Consider the following 22792-nt stretch of genomic DNA (forward strand, 5'->3'; position numbering starts at 1 on the left):
CACGACCCATTTTCAATGCCCTGGCTGAGGGAAGGAGGTTCTCACCCAAGATTTGACGGTACATGGCACCGTCCATCGTCCCTTTGATGCAGTGAAGTTGTCCTTTCCCCTTAGCAGAAAAACACCCCCAAAGCATAATGTTTCCACCTCCATGTTTGACGGTGGGGATGGTGTTTTTGGGGTCATAGGCAGCATTCCTCCTCCTCCAAACACGGCGAGTTGAGTTGATGCCAAAGAGCTCCATTTTGGTCTCATCTGACCACAACACTTTCACCCAGTTGTCCTCTGAATTATTCAGATGTTCATTGGCAAACTTCAGACGGGCATGTATATGTGCTTTCTTGAGCAGGGGGACCTTGTGGGCGCTGCAGGATTTCAGTCCTTCACGTGGTAGTGTGTTACCAATTGTTTTCTTGGTGACTATGGTCCCAGCTGCCTGGAGATCATTGACAAGATCCTCCCGTGTAGTTCTGGGCTGATTCCTCACCGTTCTCATGATCATTGCAACTACACGAGGTGAGATCTTGCATGGAGCCCCAGGCCGAGGGAGATTGACAGTTCTTTTGTGTTTCTTCCATTTGCGAATAATCGCACCAACTGTTGTCACCTTCTCACCAAGCTGCTTGGCAATGGTCTTGTAGCCCATTCCAGCCTTGTGTAGGTCTAAAATCTTGTCACTGACATCCTTGGAGAGCTCTTTGGTCTTGGCCATGGTGGAGATTTTGGAATCTGATTGATTTATTGCTTCTGTGGACAGGTGTCTTTTATACAGGAAACAAGCTGAGATTAGGAGCACTCCCTTTAAGAGTGTGCTTCTAATCTCAGCTCGTTACCTGTATAAAAGACACCTGGGAGCCAGAAATCTTTCTGATTGAGAGGGTGTCAAATACTTATTTCCCTCATTTAAATGCAAATCAATTTATAACCCTTTTGACATGAGTTTTTCTGGATTTTGTTGTTGTTATTCTGTCTCTCACTGTTCAAATAAACCTACCATTAAAATTATAGACTGATCATTTCTTTGTCAGTGGGCAAACGTACAAAATCAGCAGGGGATCAAATACTTTTTTCCCTCACTGTAGAAGGGAAACACATAGCCAGTGAACTCAAGCACGTACACCAAGCTCTTAAGGCTAATGATTACTCCGACTACACAATCCGCAAAGCTATCACTCCAACCATGAAGAAGGACCCTCTTGAGGAGCCTTTCAAAACCATTACTTTACCCTACATTGCGGGGATCACAAAAAAGATCTCCAAAATCTTGAATAAACACAAGATCCAGGTCCGATTCAACACATTACATAAAATCCGTGATCTGGTTCCGTCTGTAAAAGATGTGATTCCGGACATACAGTACCCTGGTGTCTGCAAACTAAGTTGCCTCTGTGGTAGTAGTTACATTGGAGAAACCAAACAACATGTCTCGGACTGCATTTGTGAACACAAAGCAGACCTAAAACATGGTAGGACCAACACCTCGGCCGTGGCAGATCACTGTTATAATTCAGTAGGTTCACATGACATTGACTTCTCCAAGACTGAGGTTCTTTGCAAGCCATCTGGCTACCATGAGAGATTCGTTCATGAGGCTATCCACATATACAAACACAGAGACAAATTCAACCGAGAAGATGGATTCTGGCTTAGCAATTATTAGAAGGATTTGATAAACCATTTCGGGTCTGAATTGATTGTTCACGCTTATGGTGGCTTTCAGACCGCATACATTATTTTCGTCTCCCCCCTCCTCTTTTCCGAACATAGATGGACTCGTCCATCTGAATAACTGCCAAATCGCTCTCCGTGGTGCTAACGTTAAAAGAACCGCCACTTTTTTCAAATTTTCTTGCTGTGGTTTTCACACCTGATGATGATTGCTTGTGTTGCAGTCGAAACGTCGTGACAACTTTATTGTTTTATATTTTTATTATTTTATTGTTTCCCTTCTACGTGACTTTACCGAAAGAACCATGAATATGAATCCCTGCAGTCACGAAAGCTTTAAATCAAAAGTTATTATTATTGTTATTATTGTTCTTTTTATTATTGTTATTATTGCTTTAGATCAAAAGTTATTATTATTGTTATTATTATTGTTATAATTGTTCTTTTTATTATTGTTATTGTTATTATTATCATTGTTGGTATTATTATTGTTATTATTGCTATTATTATTTTTGTCATTATTGTTATTATTGTTATTATTTTTATAATTATTATTACTATTGTTATTATTATTCTTGGTTCTTCACACATTAACGCTTGAGTACACCTGCAGCAGTGCTTGCAGTGCCATGCGTGTGATACCAAAGACCTGCCAACGGCACCACGTTTTCTAGAACCAGCGGGGCAGGTCTCTCATATCTGTCTGGGTGGCTCAATCTACCTGGGTGGCACTGTGTTTTTGAGTTCAGATATTTGTCAACGTTGTTGGCCGTGAGCGAGAATCTCGCTCGGGTTGCTCTGTTCGTAGCGCAGAGCACTAACCACTGCGCCACCGCTCCGCAACACACACGTGCACACGCACGCTCGCATACGCACGCACCTATGAAGGCCGGCACGGTTACACAAGGACGTGGGTGGCCAGCACCACGCTCAGCCAACCTAGTGGATACCTCAGATCCGGTTCAAATAATCGTCACCGCGTTTGGCCATGAGTGGGAATCGAACTGGGATCGCCAGGATTTCCTCGCGCAGCTCGATAACCACTGCACCACCGCGCCGCACAAATACACACACACACCGCTGCAAAGCACCCACGTGCACTGCACTCAGTCCTTACTCTATAGGTGTGGCAGTTGGAAAACTCCAACGGGTGCCGAGTGACCGTAGCCTGGAGGACGTGCGATGGTTGGCGTTCACTTCCTCGAGATTCTGAAGCCGGTGAGTAAGCCCCAGAGTCCAGGGTGCACCAGGTGTAATTTGTCACAAAACCAACGCTGGGATCTCATCCACCAGGGCGCTCCCCAACTCTGGGCATCTTGTGAAAAGCCTGCTGGTGGTACGGCAGCAAGAAGCAACAAAGTTAGCCCGCTAAGAACTTCAATCATGATCTACTGAAGCACCGTTTAGAGACCAAAATCAGCAAATGATGGCAGCAGTAAGCGAGGACAAATTATAGCTTTCATTTCTGTGGAACATTGCTGAGACTTCCGTGTAAATATTCTGCACCAGTGCTATGTAAGAGATGGCTGCTATGTAAGAGATGGCAGCTAAGACGCTGAGGCAGTTGAGAAATATGCGCTAAGCCTGGAGGCTTCAACCGATGGAGGCAGATCCATCTGTTGTCCTGCAACTTGAGGACGCTGAGATGGGGCTCATGGGTCTACGAATGAGATCAGCCAAAAGGCCTCTATTCAGTCAGTGGTCATGTTCCCGAAAGAGATTGACCCGAGGTTCGGATACTTCATCAATAAAAAAAAACACCACACATGTTCTTCTCCCAAATGCATTCAAATCGTCCTATTCGCATCACCTCACGGGGACATTGCGATTTCCACTGGGACTCTAACGGTGAGCGGTGCACCACTTTGTGTCGGAGAATGGCCCAGGAATATGACAACACAGCACCGCTCAAATCGTCTCGCCAATTGCCCTCGCGATGCACGCTTTCGGGTCACCTTTTATGAACCCCGCAAAGAGACTGTTCATTGCACGGTGATCACAATTATGAGTGGGGTTTTTTTTCTTCCTTAGAGCTGGAATAAGCCAAATGAGGTAAAAACGCACGTAACTGACACGTAATTGCTTTTGTGCACTCTTTGTGTGGCTGTGCCGAGACGTTGAAGGGCACCGCGCTCAACGACCCGATTTAATCGTGGGTCGCTGCGCAGATGTGAACCTATGATCTCCTCAGCAAGCGCCGGCTCAGCGCTCTGACACGACACTCCTCCCCGAGAACCACCAAGCTCCCTCCAACTCTCGATTTGTATTCGCCCTTGGGAGGGAGAGGAGGAGGAGGAGGAGGGCGGGAGGGGAGGGAGAGCAAAGCCAAAGCACACAGAAGTGCCCGTAAAGCCGGATTGCCTGTGAACACGAGAAGCGAGGCTCTCTGCAGAGGGACCGGGCACGCTTTGGCAAGTAGCTGAGAGCTCTTCCATTGAGGAAGTGTTGTGTTTGTTTTCGCGAGTAAGGGACGACTCCTTCTCACTCGGGAAGAACTGTGGAGAAGCTCAGGTCGGTATCCACCTCGTGAGCAAGGACGCTCACTCACCACAACAACAATGGGGGGAGGGGAGGGGGGAGTGGAAGCAGTTGAGTAGTTGGCATATTTAGTGTAAATAATTTGTTGGGTTTTTTTTTGCTCCTGGAATTTTGCACCGTCACCCCCTGCAATGTTCTGTAATGGTCAGCACTGCCGAGGATCTTGAGCTGTGGCAGTCCGTGTAGCAGAGCTGCTTAACATTACCAGCCACAAAGGCGCTGCTGGGAAGTCACAAACCCCAGGTGCTGGTGAGTCAGACATCAGAATTTCACACTCTTTTTCTGAAACGAATTGACAGCTTTATAGCGGTACATCTTCTTTGGTTCTTTCGGTAAAGTCACGTAGAATGAGAATAAAATAATAAATTGATAAAATAAAATAACACAATAATATTCTCACGACGTTTCGGCCACAACACAAGCGGCCTTCATCAGGTGAAGGGAGCGAGACTGTCTGGTAGGACAGCGCTGGAGTGAGAGAGCCACGTTCAGATCACGGCTTTTAAGCTGTGTGAGAGGAACAAAGAGCCTTGACGAAGGAATTAGCATAAAATTTAGCATTGAAAAGGCTGAATGATTAACTTGTGACTGGTCACAGAAATAGCTATGTTAAAAGTTAAAGCATACACATCCGCAGAGGCACCCATTGTTAAAAGGAATTAGCATAGAATTTAGCATTGAAATAGCTAAATTAAGGCATTCGCTTGTAACTGCTACAGAAATAGTTACGTTGAAGTCAGAGCATACACATTCACCGAGGCACTTAGTACAAATCAAAACAGGAGAATTTAGCATTGAAATAACTAGGCGAATTTAGCATTGAAATAACTGGGTGATTTGCTAGTGACTGGTCACAGAAATGACTACAAATCTGAGCTATTCACAGTACTATATAGTGAACCAATAAAAACTAAAATATAAATTACCTTCATGTTATCAATAAACTCTATATTCTCCAATCAGCTAAGCTACCAACCATAAGTCGTTATATATCACAATGCTATATGGCGAAAAAATGGGTGGATTCTTACCCTCAAATTTCCGTACCACGGATAGCTACGGGCCCCGTTCAGACGGACGAGTTCGTCCATGGTCGGAACAGAGGAGGGGGAGAGAGACAGCTGCGAAGCCCTAGTATACTCCATGTTGTAAACCATACCATTAACCGTGGTGTGAGAGGTATTAAGAGGCAATGCTGGCGAAAGAGCTGCGGTCTGAAGGTCATCGTAAAATTACAATTAATTAAGAACAGAAATGATTTAACACATCTTTCCAGTGGTTACTGAGCCTGAATCCATCTTCTCGGTTGAAATTGTCTCTGTGCTTGTATATGTGAATGGCCTCATGAACGAATCTCTCATGGTAGCCAGTTGGTTTGCAAAGAACCTCCGTCTTGGAGAAGTCAATGTCATGTGAGCCCACTGAATTGTAACAGTGATCTGCCACGGCAGAGGAGTTCGTCTTACAGTGTTTCAAGTCTGCTTTATGTTCGCGGATGCGATCCGAGATATGTCTTTTGGTTTCTCCAATGTAGCTACTACCACAGAGGCACTTTAGTTTGTAAACGCCCGGGTACTGTATGTCTGGAAGAGCATCTTTTACAGATGGAACTAAATCACGGATTTTGTGTACTGTGTTGAATCGGACCTGGATCTTGTGTTTATTCAGGATTTTGGAGATCTTTTTAGTGACCCCTGCAATGTAGGGTAAGGTGATGGTTTTGAGTGGCTCCACAAGAGGATCCTTCTTCATGACTGGAGTGATGGCTTGTGTAGTCGGAGTAGCCATTAGCCCTGAGAGCCTGGTGTACGTGTTTGAGTTCACTGGTAATGTGTTCCTGGTCGGAAATGCATTGGGCTCTATGGTATAGAGTCTTGATGAGGCAGTTCTTCTGGGATGGATGGTGGTGGGAATCCGGTTTCAAGTAAGCATCTGTATGGGTAGCTTTCCTGTAGACAGAGTGGCTCATTGAACCATCATGTCTCCTTTTAATTAAGACATCCAGAAAGGGTAGTTTGCCATCTTTTTCGACCTCCATGGTAAATCTGATGGCTGGGTGTATGGAATTGATGTGGTCGCGGAATTGGTCTAGAGCAGGCTGGCCATGTGGCCAGATGACAAAGGTGTCATCAACGTACCTCTTCCATAAGGTCGGGCGTAGAGTGGCAGTCTGGATGGCGTCAGTTTCAAATTTTTCCATGAATACGTTGGCTACAACCGGAGATAGGGGGGAGCCCATTGGGGTGCCCTCAGTTTGTTTGTAGAAAGTTCCATTCCAGGTGAAGTATGTGTTGGTTAAGCAATGTCTCACCAGGGGGGGTACATCAGTATGCAGTCCTTGATGAACCAGGTCTTCAATGATAGCGATGGTGTCAGGTACCGGGACTTTGGTGAACAAGGACACCACATCAAAACTGACAAGCAGGTCGTTTGGGGACAGGGAAATGTCTTTGATTGTCGATACCAGGTGAGTAGAATTTAGTACCGCAGAGGTGGTTTTTCCAGTGAAAGGTCGCAGTATATCAGCCAGAAAACGTGCCAGTTTGTAGGTGGGGGAGCTGATAGTAGAGACGATGGGACGAAGGGGTGTATCTTCTTTGTGTATCTTTGGAAGGCCATATAATCTTATGGTTGGTAGCTTAGCTGATTGGAGAATATAGAGTTTATTGATAACATGAAGGTAATTTATATTTTAGTTTTTATTGGTTCACTATATAGTACTGTGAATAGCTCAGATTTGTAGTCATTTCTGTGACCAGTCACTAGCAAATCACCCAGTTATTTCAATGCTAAATTCGCCTAGTTATTTCAATGCTAAATTCTCCTGTTTTGATTTGTACTAAGTGCCTCGGTGAATGTGTATGCTCTGACTTCAACGTAACTATTTCTGTAGCAGTTACAAGCGAATGCCTTAATTTAGCTATTTCAATGCTAAATTCTATGCTAATTCCTTTTAACAATGGGTGCCTCTGCGGATGTGTATGCTTTAACTTTTAACATAGCTATTTCTGTGACCAGTCACAAGTTAATCATTCAGCCTTTTCAATGCTAAATTTTATGCTAATTCCTTCGTCAAGGCTCTTTGTTCCTCTCACACAGCTTAAAAGCCGTGATCTGAACGTGGCTCTCTCACTCCAGCGCTGTCCTACCAGACAGTCTCGCTCCCTTCACCTGATGAAGGCCGCTTGTGTTGTGGCCGAAACGTCGTGAGAATATTATTGTGTTATTTTATTTTATCAATTTATTATTTTATTCTCATTCTACGTGACTTTACCGAAAGAACCAAAGAAGATGAATCATTGCAGTCACGAAAGCTTTAAATCGAAATTTATAGCGGTACTGAAGGAAATATTAGGAGAATGGTGACATTGGCAGGACATGAAGGCAGAAAGGTGATTTCACCTCGGTTTCCCTCTAAACACGAGACCCTTAGTCTCAATGAACTCTCACTTGGGTTCCAAATATTGCAAGTGATTTTTTTTTTCCTTTCAAAAGCATTCCATCGAACAAACTATTCAGGAATTGACACCAGTATATACACACACGATGCGAAGAATAATGATTATTACCAACATTTTATATCTTGAATCCGTCTATGCCATGTGTTTCAATAAACTCTTCATCCCCGTAGAGTCCACTAATTCCAGGGTAGTTGCGTTCCTGAAGAACGCAGCGTCAGGTAAAAATCGCGTTATAATAAATATTATATAACAGCATCTAGAAGCATCCAGCAGCATCCCGCCCCTGTGTGATCCTACGCCGAGGCGGCCGCACAACTGCTTATTCCTACTCGCGCGACGTAGTTCCGCTCACTCCATCGCGATATATTCAATTCGCGTGGTGAAAACACGCGTTAAAGGATAAGGAACTGCTGTACTTCTTTAACTTGGATAACCCTCTATGGTAAGTGCAAGGGTGGGAGTGGGAGGCAAGGAATTGGAGGAGGGGTGAAGTGGAGGAGAGGGACGTGAGTGCCTAAATGCCCGAATGAACGATCTTAAAAATGCATTTACGAGTCACTTATTTAACAAACATCCAAAAACTGTCAGGGAGGATCAAAAGTCAACGCCAGTACATCAAGCGCTGGTGAGAGCACTGACTCAAACCCAGCGATTTTACGAATAAATCGCACAACACAACCAGTCCCCAGAGGAAACCAAAATCACGACAATCATCAGAAGAGATCTTCTTACCGAATCAAAACCCATGTAAGTGTACCCCCCCCCCCCCCCCGGTCTTTCTGAAGAGCGTCGACCAGAGCGACATCATCTACACGACAATTGGTCTCGTCCACCACGACACGGGGGTGTATGTGGTGGATGAGCAACAAAGGCACGCATAGCACCCGTGCCGAATGCCAGATGTATTTAGCAGGGATGCATCCCCCACCCCACCCCCCATAGTATGCCGACACCACCCTGCAACCACTGAAGCCTTCCAGAGTCTCGTGAGAAAACAGCTCGCGGGGACAGACTCTGAAAAACAAAAACGACCACGTTCAGATCGCCCCGTCCGCCTCTGCAGAACAAGTCCCGTTTATTGTCCAGTGCCTTGGTAGACATCGGCCGAACTATCGCCTGAGTCATCCCTTGAAGATCTATTCAACAAACTAAACTCAACAACATTAGACCCCCTTTGCCAGTACCAAGATTTAATAGGGTTTTTCCCCTTTTTTCTGGCAACAAAACTGAAACCTTTTAACAAGGATTCATGTCTGCATTAACCACAATACCTGCAGTCAAAATGCCAACAAAAAACATACTATGATAATATATGCATTGTCCTTGAAACTGATTGGTCCACACCAAGGGACGGCTTTCTTTTTTTTATTTTAATCAGGTAAGGCCCACTGAGCTATGTAGCTCTTTTTCAGAAGCAACCTGGACACAAGCGATAGCGGCCAAATAATCTGAACGGCATGTTTTTAAATGTGGAGGAAAACACCTGGAGGAGCCGGATAAAAATCTATGCGATCACAGGGAGAGACGTGCAAACCCCAAATATACAGCAAACGTCAGGGTCTGGATGTAACCCATGGCATCCTGTGCACCAAGGCGAGGTAGTTAACATCTCCTAGCCGCAGCGGTGCCCAACAACGCGGAGTGAATGACGTGGAGCGTCCGGTTCAATTCCGGCACGCGACTCTATTGCCGGATGCATCAAAGAACGCGGCGTGGAAGAAAGGACTCGGGAACGTGACGAGAAACGTTCACCAAGACCCGGCAAAAAGGCTTACCTGCAAACAAACGTCATTGTTAAATACCAAGACAGTGATCCCCCCCTTTTTTTGTTCATCCTTGGGGCACGCAACGTGAGCAAGCACCGGGCAAGGTGAGCAGCACGTCACAGGATGAGGTGGTTGTGACCAGCAGCATGCCCCCACCCCTCCCCCAATTGTGACGTTGGCTTGAGGTCAACCAATGGGAGACCCGGGACGGGTTCCAGATACCCATTTACCGCCAATGCTCAGCACTGCCAACGATCTGCCGGAGTGAGAGAGAGGGAGAGAGAGAGAGCGGGATCCGATAAAGCGACAAACACGTCAACAAACTCGTCAACAAACTCAAGCACACACGGGCAAAGATGCCCCGAGAGAGCCTTCAAGGGACTATAGGCGGCAAGCGCTGTGAGTGAGCACATCTGAAGGCCGGCATGATGCAGTGGGAGGTGGGGGTGCGGCCAGTACCACGCCCGGCCACCTTTGTCTCCCCGGTGCCGGTGTTTACTTACCACACCAGGTGATAATAGCAGACTGAATCGACGTAGAGGAGGCCCCGGGTTAGGTTCAGGTTATCCTTCACCGTAGTCGTGAATATAACCCAAGTCGCCAGGTTCTTCGCGCAGTGCGCAATCCACTTACGCCACCACTCCCCCGCGAAGCCAACACGAACACCCACACACACACACACAAGCCATGCACCCGTCCTGTTTGCAGCTGACACAGGCAAGGTTCCTTGTGCTGAACTATTGTGCCGGCACTCTGCCTCTTTGCTAAGTGGTAATGTTACGACGCGACACACTCCCGACAACGAGACACCATCAACGATATGAAACGAGACCAGGTTCCAGCTGGCGAGCCTTGGGTACCGACAGCACGTTGCTGAATGCACGCCGCTCCACACTGTGGGCTCCACGTGTGTACACGCACACACACACAGGTGTGTGTGTGTGGCAATGCATGTATACGCATGTACACAGAGGTGTGTGTACTAGCAACACATGTACATACACACAGGAGTGTGTGTGCTGGCAATGCATGTACACACACACAGGTGTGTGTGCTGGCAACACATGTACTTACACACAGGTGTGTGTGCTGGCAACACATGTACACACACACACAGGTGTGTGTGTGTGTGCTGGAAATGCACGTACACACACAGGTGTGTGTACTAGCAACACATGTACACACACACAGGTGTGTGTACTAGCAACACATGTACACACACACAGGTGTGTGTGCTGGCAACACATGTACACACACAGTTGTGTGTACTAGCAACACATGTACACACACACAGTTGTGTGTGTGTACATGTGTTGCCAGCACACACACACACACAGGTGTGTGTGTGTGCTGGCAACACATGTACACACACAGGTGTGTGTGCTGGCAATGCACGTACACGTGTACTAGCAACACATGTACATACACAGGTGTGTGTGTACTAGCAACACATGTACACACAGGTGTGTGTACTAGCAACACATGTACACACACACAGGTGTGTGTACTAGCAACACATGTACTTACACACAGGTGTGTGTGTACTAGCAACACATGTACACACACACAGTTGTGTGTGCTGGCAACGCATGTACACACACACAGTTGTGTGTGCTGGCAACACATGTACACACACGCACACAGAGCTTCGCTTTCAGCGGAGCACGCTAGGTGCCCTTCGGCTGTCGTTATATTGCGATTGTGACCACTGGCCGCATTGGTACCGAACCCTCTCGCAATTACCAAAACAAAAATCACTCCCGAGTTCACCTCGAACATCTTCTCTGCCAATGGCACGAACGTTCCCAGGCGCTGGAAAGAGCCACGTTACGAGTCCTGGCTTAAAGCCAGACGTCTAAGTTACGTGACCCAACTGGTTTTTTTTTTTTGCAATGGAACTTTGTTTGCAACGTCGGAGTGAAATTGACGAGAGCTGTCATCAGGGTTGTGGCCAAGGGGCGGGCTGGTGTGACTGCGGCGGAGATAAGAGTCCACTCGTCACAATGATCAAGGTGGGATGGAGAGCTCGGCGGTGTGGGGGGGGGGGGGGGATATTCAGCAGCCAGTGCAGGCCTGCCTTCGCCCTTACCGTAAAGATGTCAACGTTGGTGCACTGACGTCCCTTTGGACGTGAATACAAATATTCTTAGCTCTTTCGGTAAAGTCACGTTGAAGGGAAACAATAAAACAATAAAATATATATATAAAACAATAAAAAAAAATGCTCACGACCGTTTGTGTTATGGTCGAAACGTCGTGAGAATTTTTTTTATTGTTTCATATATATATTTTATTATTTTATTGTTTCCCTTCAACGTGACTTTACCGAAAGAGCTAAGAATATGAATTACTGCAGTCACGAAAACTTTAAATCAAAAGTGAATAAAAATGTTCAAAAGCTGAAGTGACATCGAAACATTCGATATATTATATTCTTGGTTCTATCGGTAAAGTCACGTAGAAGGGAAATAATAAAAATAATACAAATAAAACAATTAAATTCTCACGACGTTACACACCTGATGATGATTGCTTGTGTTGCAATCGAAACGTCGTTATTTCCCTTCTACGTGACTTTACCGAAAGAATCAAGAACATGAATCCCTGCAGTCACGAAAGCTTTAAATCGAAACATTCTATATATTTTTAATGTGTTTAACTCTGCAAACTAATCAAATCAAGTGGATTTTGAGGCAGCTGCAATTGATGCAAAGGTAAGTTCGTCTTAAATCTTGACTTAAAGCTTTCGTGACTGCAGGAATTCATATTCTTTGGATCTTTCGGTAAAGCCACGTAGATAGGAAACTAAGAGTTTTTCCTGCCTCATCAGCTCTCCCGCTATTTTTTTTGCACCTGATGACAACTGCTTATGTTGCGATCGAAACGTCGTGATATTTTTTATTTTCATTATTTTTATATCTACATGGCTTTACCGAAAGACCCAAAGAATACAAGTTCGTCTTCTTTGCGTGTCCTGCTACCACAATAATATATTTACGCAGTATCTAGCACGAGATATTGCCCAGGTTTGTAGCCCGGGTAAGGTAGAGTATCCATAATAAAGGGTTTTTTTAAATATGTATCGTTAACCCACCACCACCCGACACAGTAAAACAAAACGCGGAAATTAGTTGCTACTTCAGCACACCGGTGTGTTGGAGAGTTCAACGTACAACGTGTACAGTTGGAATACCGTGACGCTCTCGCTGGCGATTACAGCAACCAGCATCATCGGGTGCTTTGCCAGAATCGTGAGGAAGTCTTCCTGGTGCGCTACGTGGCTCCTCCCGGAGGCGACAGACCAACGTATATAGCTCCACGGTTCTGTGCTTCACCATCAGAACCGAGCCTGGTTATGAAGACTGGCAACGGCGGTGAAGTAACGGTCTCGGTAAAATGTAACACAGCCATTGCTCTGGCCATGAAGCAAGCCACGTGCTGTTGTTGCTTAGAGCGATCGACTCATGGTCGACTCCACAGCCAACGTCATTTGCTGCACGGGGGCTCTGAAATCACCTGGCCAACTTCCGCTCAATGGGAGGTCTCTCCTACTCCTCTGCTGTCCCTACAGTCTGGAAATACCTACCCCAGTGGCTGTCCGTACTGCCAACTGCCTCCTCCTACTCAAGCCCGGCATTGAGACGTCTTCTTTCAATGAACGATAGCGGCTATGAAGCCCGCTCTGTTTCCACTCCCATTGTTTCTTAGCCTCCCTCTGCCATCCAGTAACATTGTCCCCAGAGCACAATTCTTCGCATCACGGAATATCGTCGTTGAAAATATCGCCCCACAATCCAAATTCTCTCAACGTGCAAGTATCGATTCCTTGCACGGCACGTTCACATGCGTTTGAATATTGGCGTTTTGCATAAGGGTTAATTGGAAAGTTTGTGATGGCTTGTCGTAGCAAAGAATGGATTTGATTAAACGGTCACATTCTTCCCTTGATGTGCAGTGCACGTGGGCCATCATCGGTGCTCTAGGGTGGCTTTAATCTCCACCGAGAATAACTCCTGTCTGGCCCCTAAACCAACTCATTCACGACAGCCTTAACGTAATTGGTGCCCTAGGCAAACTCAGAATCGTGTGCTCATTGCAAGGGACCGTCTGGTAAATAACCCTGTCACGTGCTGTTATTTGTGACCCTTCATGTGTCCCGTGTATGTCTGTGTTACCCATTGTATCCACTGTAACCCAGTGTAACACAGACATGCACGAGACACGTGATTAGCATGGTTGGCTACGTACAGTGCGAAATAAGTTTGACGCACATACATTGCATGCATGCTTAATGCACACAATGTGGGGAGCGGTAGTGTAGCGGTTAGCGCGCTGCGCTACGAACCCAGCGAAACGAGTTTGATTCCCACTCACGGCCAACACCGGTGACGATTATCCGAATAGGTCCTGGACCTCCCCTAGGTCGACTCAGCCTTAAATGAGTACCTGGTGTGGTGTGTAAACATCGCCACTAGGGATAAGGCGGCCGGGCGTGTTGTTGGCCACTCACCCCCTCGTGTGCTGTGCCAGCCTTCATAGGTGCTACTTGCTAACAGCACTTGCCCCAAAAGTCTGTTATGGCGAGACGAGATATCTTTGTCTCATGCATGCTTTATGGTGCATCCAAAACGCCGAGTAAACACCCGTGAGTTCTTATTCATATTTAGTTTATTTTGGGGTGAATTTGTCGAGGTATTACGTCAATGTGTAACCACAGCCCTCTACTATCTGACAGAGCCAGTCAACCCAAGTTGTCACGTGGGCAAAAATGTCAGTTGATTTATTTATTTTCAGCAATAGCAGAAGAACGTTGAAAGGCAGGAATTTTTTTTTTTTTACAATGTTTATATCCGGCGTTTCGCTGGAGATTACAAACGGCATCATCAAGTGCGAACCAAAAATACTATTTACAATGTAATGATATTTGGTTATCGTTGCTCATGCATTGCTTGCGCCTCTAACAGCATTGTACCCTGGGCAGCCACCACACTTAGCCCACCCCTCGCCACTCCACTCCTTCCCGGTCTCTCCCCGACCCTTTCGTGATCCCTAAGTCGCGGGTCACTCCTCAATTATTGTACCCTCCTGTGGTCTAAATCATGCGATTCTGCCACCGTTGGTTTAAGCTATTGTCAAGCAGCTTGAATGAAGGGGCTATGTAAATATGAAATGAGATAAGACGCACTGCATTAACATCAGACGTCACTTCCTTATGAGTGGCACATTGCTTTCCTTGCAAGTGATTCCTCCGTAGATTGTCCAAACATGTAGAATTCCCTGAGAGTCAGGTCCGGCGAGTATGGATTTCCATAAATTTCACCAGTTAAACGATCTTCTTTGGTTCTTTCGGTAAAGTCACGTAGAATGAGAATAAAATAATAAATTGATAAAATAAAATATTATTAATAAAATAACACAATAAATAAAATATTATTGTGTTATTTTATTTTATCAATTTATTATTTTATTCTCATTCTACGTGACTTTACCGAAAGAACCAAAGAAGATGAATCATTGCAGTCACGAAAGCTTTAAATCGAAAATTCAGTTAAACGATGTTTTCTTCATATTTCTCCACAATGTTCAGTTAACGCACGCAATCATTTCAAACACCTGAGTTTAGCTATTGCCGTGAAATTATATGTATTCTTTTTTCCTCCCAAAATATACCAGGACTTTAAATTTGCTCAAGCGGCACATTCCTGTGACGTGGGACAAAGACACATAGACCTCCCACCCCCCCTCCTCCCCCCCCCCCAACAAAGGACGTGGAACAAAGAGCATGCGTGCTGGGAATCACACGAAGAACGACCACAAAGCTTCAGTGTGTCTCGAGGGCAGTGGGCTTGGGCTGGACGCCTCGCCTGAAGGGACGAGGTAGGAATGACGAGACTGGTCATGGAATGGCAGCCAAAGGGAGGGAATACGCCTGAGAGAAGGGGCTCATGCATCGCGGCGAGCCTGTGAGCGATTGGGCTAGAACAATGGAGAGACCCTTGATCCAGCAGTGGATAGGACATAGCAGACATTGATGATGTCAGCGATGACGATGAAGATGATGATGATGATGACACTGACTATGACGACGACGATGGCACTATAACGACAATGCTGATGATGACACTGACTATGACGACGACGATGGCACTATAACGACAATGCTGATGATGACACTGACTATGACGACGACGATGGCACTGACTATGACGACAATGCTGATGGTGACACTGACTATGACGACAACGATGACGGCGATGACGATAACTACAAAGACACTGCCAATGACGTTGATGACGATGAACACGACGACGACGACGACGACGACGAAGACAACGGATGACGCGACAAACTTCGTTCCTTGCCAGCGGGACGTGACGGGGGGGTGGGGGGACTCACTTGACGCGCAGATTTCCCTGGTTGGGGTGGCCTTCGAAGACGGAGAGGAAGTCGTAGTCCTGCTCCAGTGCGAACGACACGAACGCGATCTGGATGCGGTCTTGCTCCGCCGCCTGCAGCGCCCACGTGCAGTTGGCCCCGTTGGGGTAGCCGAAGGGGAATCCGGGGCTCTCCACGCTGCCGTTGAGCCCCTTCAGCAGCCCGCCGCAGCCGTGGCCTGCGCACGACAGAAGCAAAAACGGCGCGTAGCTCATTGTTCAGAAGCGACCTGGCTGCCACGAAGTGATGGCTCGACGAAGGTGACTCATCGCGTGGACAGCGCGGCGGCCGAATGCTCTGAACGCGTGCCCTTAACACCCCCCCAACCCCCCCCCCCCCCCCCCGGCGCCTCCAATTAGCACGGTTGGCTACATACGGTGCGAAAGAAGTTCAACGTACATGGAGACGTGTCGATTCTAAACGTGGAGGGCAAAAAAACAAAAACCGGAACGACCTGGAGAAAACTAAATAAAATCCATTGCGACCACGGGGAGAAGATGCAAACTCCAAACATACTGTGCAGGCGTCAGGGTCGGGATTTGAACCAACGACCTCCTGTATACCGGGCGAGGTAGTTAACATCTCCTAGCCACCGCGATGATAATGAGAGTGAGACACACAAACTCTACATATACAGCAGGGGTCAGGGTCGGGATCGAACCAACGACCTCCTGTATACCAGGCGAGGTAGTTAACATCTCCTAGCCACAGACCCACCCCACCCAAACCCCCGCCCGTTAATCCATGCGGACGGTCGGGGAGTGTTCTGATAGATCCATCAGCCGGGCAGTGGTGGCTATGCGCGTGGCCTGCGACCCTGCACTGTGGAGGGAGCAGCTATGGCTGGTGGATCACCGCACGAATGCCGTGAAACTCCCCTAGGCGTCGAGGCGTCCTAACACCGGCTCGTCACGAGAATGCGGTAGAGCAAAGATTGCGGACCCCACCTCTTCCGTCTGCATTGGGATCGAGCGCCTTGCCTCTCGTACGCGTGGGTTTTGTCCGGGTTTTCCGGTTTCCTCCCACCTGTAAACGCCCATTTATTATCGGGTGACACCTTCATATGTAGAGGACTACAGAGCTCGGGCCATTGTTGGCCCTGGCTCATTGCGTGGCTGCCTTCCCGCTTGCCTGCGGTTCCGAGCGCCACTGAGCCGTTCTCTCCCTTCGAGAGCCAGCGAGTTCCCTCCAGTGGCAAGCTTCGCCACCATCATCACGCTCCATGGGCTGGTAGCTCCTAGGTGACCACTGCATCCTTCCTCATTTGTGGCGCGTTACAAAGTCGGCATTATAAACTGTGTGGCGCGGCACACGATGTAACGGTGAGGGCCAGCACCACGCCTGATCCACCTTTGTCTCCGCAGTGGTGCTGTTTGCGCACTGCACCAGGTACTCAACTTAAGTTTGAGTTAAATTAGTGGAGGAGCCGAACACTAGGTGGGGCCCGGGCTGTTAATGGGTCTCTTTGCATGTCTATGGGTCTGTGTGCTTGTATGTTGGTCTCTGTGTGTGTCTGTGGGTCTCTCTGTTAGTCTAGTCGGGGGGGGGGGGGGGGGGGCGGTGTCTATCCGTGAGTCAATAAAAATAATAATGAATCCTTGATTATTTTCGGAACACAGTCACAGGGTTCACATTTTCACTCCCACCACGGCGTTCCCGGGGCGTTCCGGCCCATTTCCACCACTGGCCATGACCAGGGAGGGAACTCGTGTCGACTGGGCATCACAGAAACAGTGGGTGAACCGCTTACTCGCACACACACACACGAGCGAACAGGATGCTCACTCTCGATCATTCGTTATGCGCGCTCGTTCCGAAAGGGAAACTCCAGCCTGCACCATCTCACACCGCCACACACACTCACACACGAGAGTGTTCCGTCGGGGCATTTCTCTTGATTTATTTGATTGGGTGCAATTGTGAGCAATAGCCATATCAGACGTGAGTTCATCTGATCGGCATAATCATTGGTTCACCAGCTGCTGGTGACCCTCAACCAGTGTTCATGTCGTCACACGTAATGGTTTGCACGTGCTTCTGACTCCGAGAGGAGTATCGCCTCCGATCAGGACGGTTGGCTACGTACGGTGCGAAAGAAGTTCAACGTACATGCATGCATGCGTACGTAACGGTATAATTAAAACAAAACATCGTAGGGTTTTATCCTGTAAATGGGGAAAACACCTCTCTGTGTCACAAACGGTTAGGGTCTTTTGGCAAGGGTCTTTGACTGGGAAATGTCTGTGGTCTCATTGTGCCCTTGATTGGTCTCCAGAGGTCATTTAGCTCGCGATCTTATGATCCCCAGCAGTATGTTTGGCGAACTGTTATGAAGCTGCAAAGTGCTTGCACGTCTAAATAAGTTGAGCAGGAGGGAGGTATTTCAAGATAATAATAAGTAATATTTTAAAATACTTTTTTTAAAACACGCTTTAATGAAGTGTACCGTACTCGTAATGGCAGAACTCCACGACTCCAGGAAGTGGGCCCGAAGCTTGCCACAACGTAAAGGGACCCGTGGTGATTTACAGCCAACGTCAGTTGAGCGTGGACAATTAGACCCAAGCCGAAATATAACATTTAAAATAAATTGTGTACAAAAATATTTATGTTTAATGATAGAACATAGTATTGTCATCAGTATGACATAAGTATACCAAGTTTGCAGTCGATACCACATTGGGAAGTGGGTTACAATTGAGTTACAAGATTTGAGGATAAGACGACAACAACAGACAGAGTGAGTTAATACTGTGTAGGAACCTCCTGGTTACACCAGCCCACAGGGGATTATTGTGTCCGTCCGTCCGTCGTGCATCCAAAAATGGGAGGGGTGGGGTTGGGTGGAGAGGGGAGGGTGGGGAGGGGCTGGGTGGGGAGGGAGGGGCTGGGTGGGGAGGGGAGGGTGGGGAGGGGCTGGGTGGGGAGGGTGGGGCTGGGTGGGGAGGGGAGGGGCTGGGTGGGGAGGGTGGGGAGGGGCTGGGTGGGGAGGGGCTGGGTGGGGAGGGTGGGGAGGGGCTGGGTGGGGAGGGTGGGGAGGGGCTGGGTGGGGAGGGTGGGGAGGGTGGGGAGGGGCTGAGTGGGGAGGGTGTGGCTGGGTGGGGGGTGGGAGGGGTGGGGCTGGGTGGGCAGGGGCTGGTCACCCCGTGGTGCCCTCATAAAACTCAACGTTTAACCTACTCACGCCGGCTTGTGCCCGCCCTCACAGTCGGGCGTATTGTGCGGAACACACCACGTGGTGGTGCCGCCGTTGTTGACCCTGGCCATTGACCGAGCAACCCAACGTTCCTACCAGCTCCCTCCCGCAGGAATGCGTTAGAAAGCGTGTCAAAAAAAAACAACTTCAAGTTGTAACGCACCACACAGCGTTCGCTCGCTCGAGTGCACAGAGAGAACGACGACTCGGAGGCGAGACGAAGGACGGTGCGTTGCAAGCGAAGGTAATGATGATGCGCGTGACAACATCGCCGTCCACGGTTCATGTCAACACAATACGCCCGGCCAATGATTGTTTTTAGTTGGGTTATATTTTATTCAAGAACCCCCACCCCCCAAAAAAAAAAACACACACACACACACAAAGCAGAAATCCGGGAGGGAAACATGACCGCGGATCTTAATGGGTGTCTCCCTCTCATTAGCGAAGCTTCGAACTGGTGTGCGACAGCCCCTGGATTAACAGCCCAAGATAACAAAACTATACTCATGAGATAACGCTACATAAATAATTCACGCCGTTCTCGAGAAAATATGTAACACAGATGAAAAATATATAAGCAGACAAAACGTCTCCTTCCACGTACAATTAGTTTTTTTTTTTTTTAAACATCCCATCAGCCGCACGGCCTTCTGACTGCTGATGAGACGGTGAATGTTAAAACGACCCTGCAGTTTTTGCTCCTGAGTTGACCCGTTGATGCTGAGATTACGCACTACCGGAAGGCCGTGCAGCTGAATCATTTGGCGGCACCCCGGGGTCCCGCAAAAATCAGGTCAATAATTATTATTATTTTTCTTCAGTCCGCCCCACTACGTGATCCCGACAGCAACGCGCCGCCCGCCCAGACTCGCCGTGCCAACAAGCGCCAGCAGCAGCAGCAGCAGGCGGCGGTCGACACGACGGGCGCCACCCCCACCGGCCAAACGCGAGCCCCGGGGGGGCGTCCGCCGCAGTCGCGCGCGACGACAACGACGCCGACGCCCTCCTGGTCAGCCGTCGACCCTCAGCTTCTTTGCCAAGGCGAGCCCCGCCGCCGCTGCACCCCCAGACAGTGAATTTAACGTGTTTCTGTAATTTTTCAACTTTTTACGAAACTTAGTGCCCCGAGTAGCTCTCGACGAGGCCAATCGATTGACCGCTAGAGTTTTGTTGTTGTCGGTAAGGTAACAAGACTCGTGTCGCTACGTGGGGTTTTCCAACCCCGGGGCAGTGATGGGACCCCGGGGTCCAGCCAATTGCTTCAGCTGACCGAGGTGTCCAGAGAACGACGTCCTTCTTTTTCGTTCCACGCGTAAAAAGACGGAAATGCAAAAGAGGCGCAATTTTTTTCCTGCTTTTGTATTTTCGACATCTCCACGATAAGAGCCGCATCATGTGTTTCCCGTGGATGCTTCGTCGCTAAAGAGGCGTGCATTCCTTAAATAATCGAACGCTATCGCGGATTATGCGACGGACAATAACATTTACACGGCAGTTGTCACGCGTGTAAACAGTCGCACACCTACGCGCATCAGCGTGACAAATGCAGCCCTATTAGCAGCCTTTAACACATCTTACATGGTCAATAGCATACCAATGGACCCAATACGTCAATGACACGGCCACACTGCGCTGCACAAACCATTTATTATTTTTTTTCCTACGGCCATTTGATTGAACTCGTGGGAATGATGCCTCTTCACGCAGAATATGAAATGTGCACCCTTTGCTTGCGGTGCATCCTGGATGGTGGTGTTTGGTGGTTCTTGTGGAGGCTCTGATAGCGTTGTGTGTCTTCGTGTCTGTGTCTCCGTGAGTGTGTGTGCGTATTCACGTGTGTCTCTGTGTGTGTCTCTGCATGTATCTCTATATTTATCTCCGTGTTTCTGTGTCTCCATATCTCTGTGTTTACCGGAGAGCGCACATCTAAATGCCTCTGCATCACGACAGTGATACCGCTGTTATATTCTAAAAACGAAACGAAACTAATTTTTTTTTTATTTTAGCAGGTAAGGCTCACTGAGCAACATAGCTCATTTTCAGAAACAACCTGGCCATAAGTGAAAGCTCAACAACGTGGCATATCATGTAGACATGTATAGCAGTAGCCAAACGCTCGAAACGCATGTTTCTAAATGTGGAGGGGAAAACCGGAGGACCTGGAAAAAAAATCCACGCGATCACGGGGAGAACATGCAAACTCGAAATATACAGGCGTCAGGGTCGGGTTCGAACCCACGACCTCCTGTAAAACAGGCTAGGTCGTTAACATCTCCCCATGGCACCCAAATCACTAACTGGTTAATGATTAATATTCAAATGAGCACACGGCAGTGCTAATCTCTCGTGCCATTGCATAGCCAGTTGTGGCTAATCCTGACTTGTATATTGGGGCCAGGCACATTATTACAACCGCTATCTTGACTTCTGACAAAGTGGGTCTCATTTAACTCACCCATAACAGGAACGAGGGGATGATCTAACTCCTGATCGGGATTGAACTTGTAACCTTAGCGTGAGACGAATGCTCTGCCACCACTCTGACATTTTTGTCCATCAACCAAGTAAAAAAAGTTAAATACGCTATTAAAAAAAAAAATGTCAAATTGCCACTGGGTTGCCGACCATTCCCATCAATGATTCTAATCCAGTGCCACAAATGTTTCCTTCCCAAGATATTGGCCTACCTCTCAAACCCCCCCGCTAACCAAGCCCCTTTATCTCGGCAGCAGCAGTAGCTGCATCGGCCCACGGGCCCTGCCTTTTCTAAAACTTGTCACGATTTTATATTTAAGACCTCCACCTCCCCCCCCCCCCCGCCAAAAAAAGTCAAACACACGGCCAAGAGCGCGAATGAGATTTCCTTGCATTTGGCATGAAATGTGTCAAGTTGCGGCGATAAAAATGCAGCGCCGCTGCCCAGCCTGCGGCCACGAACCAGACGCTCGGCTCGGTGTCTCCGCACAACACAAGCTGCTCGGGACCGCTTTTACAGTCAACGTCGGCTGGCTGTAACGGAGAGCGTCCATCAAACCGGCGCACGGATAAACAAGTCAAATGGGCGTTTCATCGCGCGGCGTGCGCGTGTGAACGCGAGGCAGTATTCATCTCCGCTCGTGGATCTGAACCAGCGGTGACAATTCCATACCCCCCCCCCACCACCACCACCACCACCGCCGCACGTCCGATTATGCGCGGTCGGCCACCGTACGTTGCGAAATAAATTCAACGTACGCATATACATTCAAGGCAGGGCAGAGGCTCTTTGTTCAAGAACCACCGTTACATTTTCACTGAAAACTTTCGTGACTGCAGGAATTTTTCTTCTTTGGTCCTTTCGGTAAAGTCACGTAGAATGAGAATAAAATAATAAATTGATAAAATAAAATAACACAATAATATTCTCACGACGTTTCGGCCACAACACAAGCGGCCTTCATCAGGTGAAGGGACGAGACTGTCTGGTAGGACAGCGCTGGAGTGAAAAAAGCCACGTTCAGATCACGACCTTTAAGCTGTGTGAGAGGAAACAAAGCGCCTTGACAAAGGAATTAGCATATAATTTAGCATTGAAATGGCTGAGTGATTAGCTTGTGACTGGTCACAGAAATAGCTATGTTAAAAGTTAAAGCATACACATCCGCAGAGGCACCCCTTGATAAAGGAATTTTCTTTTTTCTCTTTTTATCCGCCTGGTGGTGCCGCTTGTGTCGCGATCGCAACGT

General features: G+C 47.8%; 1 protein-coding gene across 2 annotated transcripts in view; it reads right to left on the reverse strand.

Annotated features, from left to right (window-relative positions):
- Positions 1-22792, reverse strand: part of LOC116945092 (CUB and sushi domain-containing protein 1-like) — a 630678-nt gene that overhangs the window by 549879 nt on the left and 58007 nt on the right. For both annotated transcript variants that reach the window (XM_032959197.2, XM_032959196.2), the window contains exon 2: positions 15830-16046. In XM_032959197.2, the coding sequence (XP_032815088.2) occupies positions 15830-16046 (217 nt within the window). The remainder of the gene's footprint in view (positions 1-15829; positions 16047-22792) is intronic.

The sequence above is a fragment of the Petromyzon marinus genome, chromosome 23, assembly GCF_048934315.1.
Source record: "Petromyzon marinus isolate PM22_M1 ecotype Great Lakes invasive population chromosome 23, UKy_Petmar_22M1.pri1.0, whole genome shotgun sequence".
NCBI lineage: Eukaryota > Metazoa > Chordata > Hyperoartia > Petromyzontiformes > Petromyzontidae > Petromyzon > Petromyzon marinus.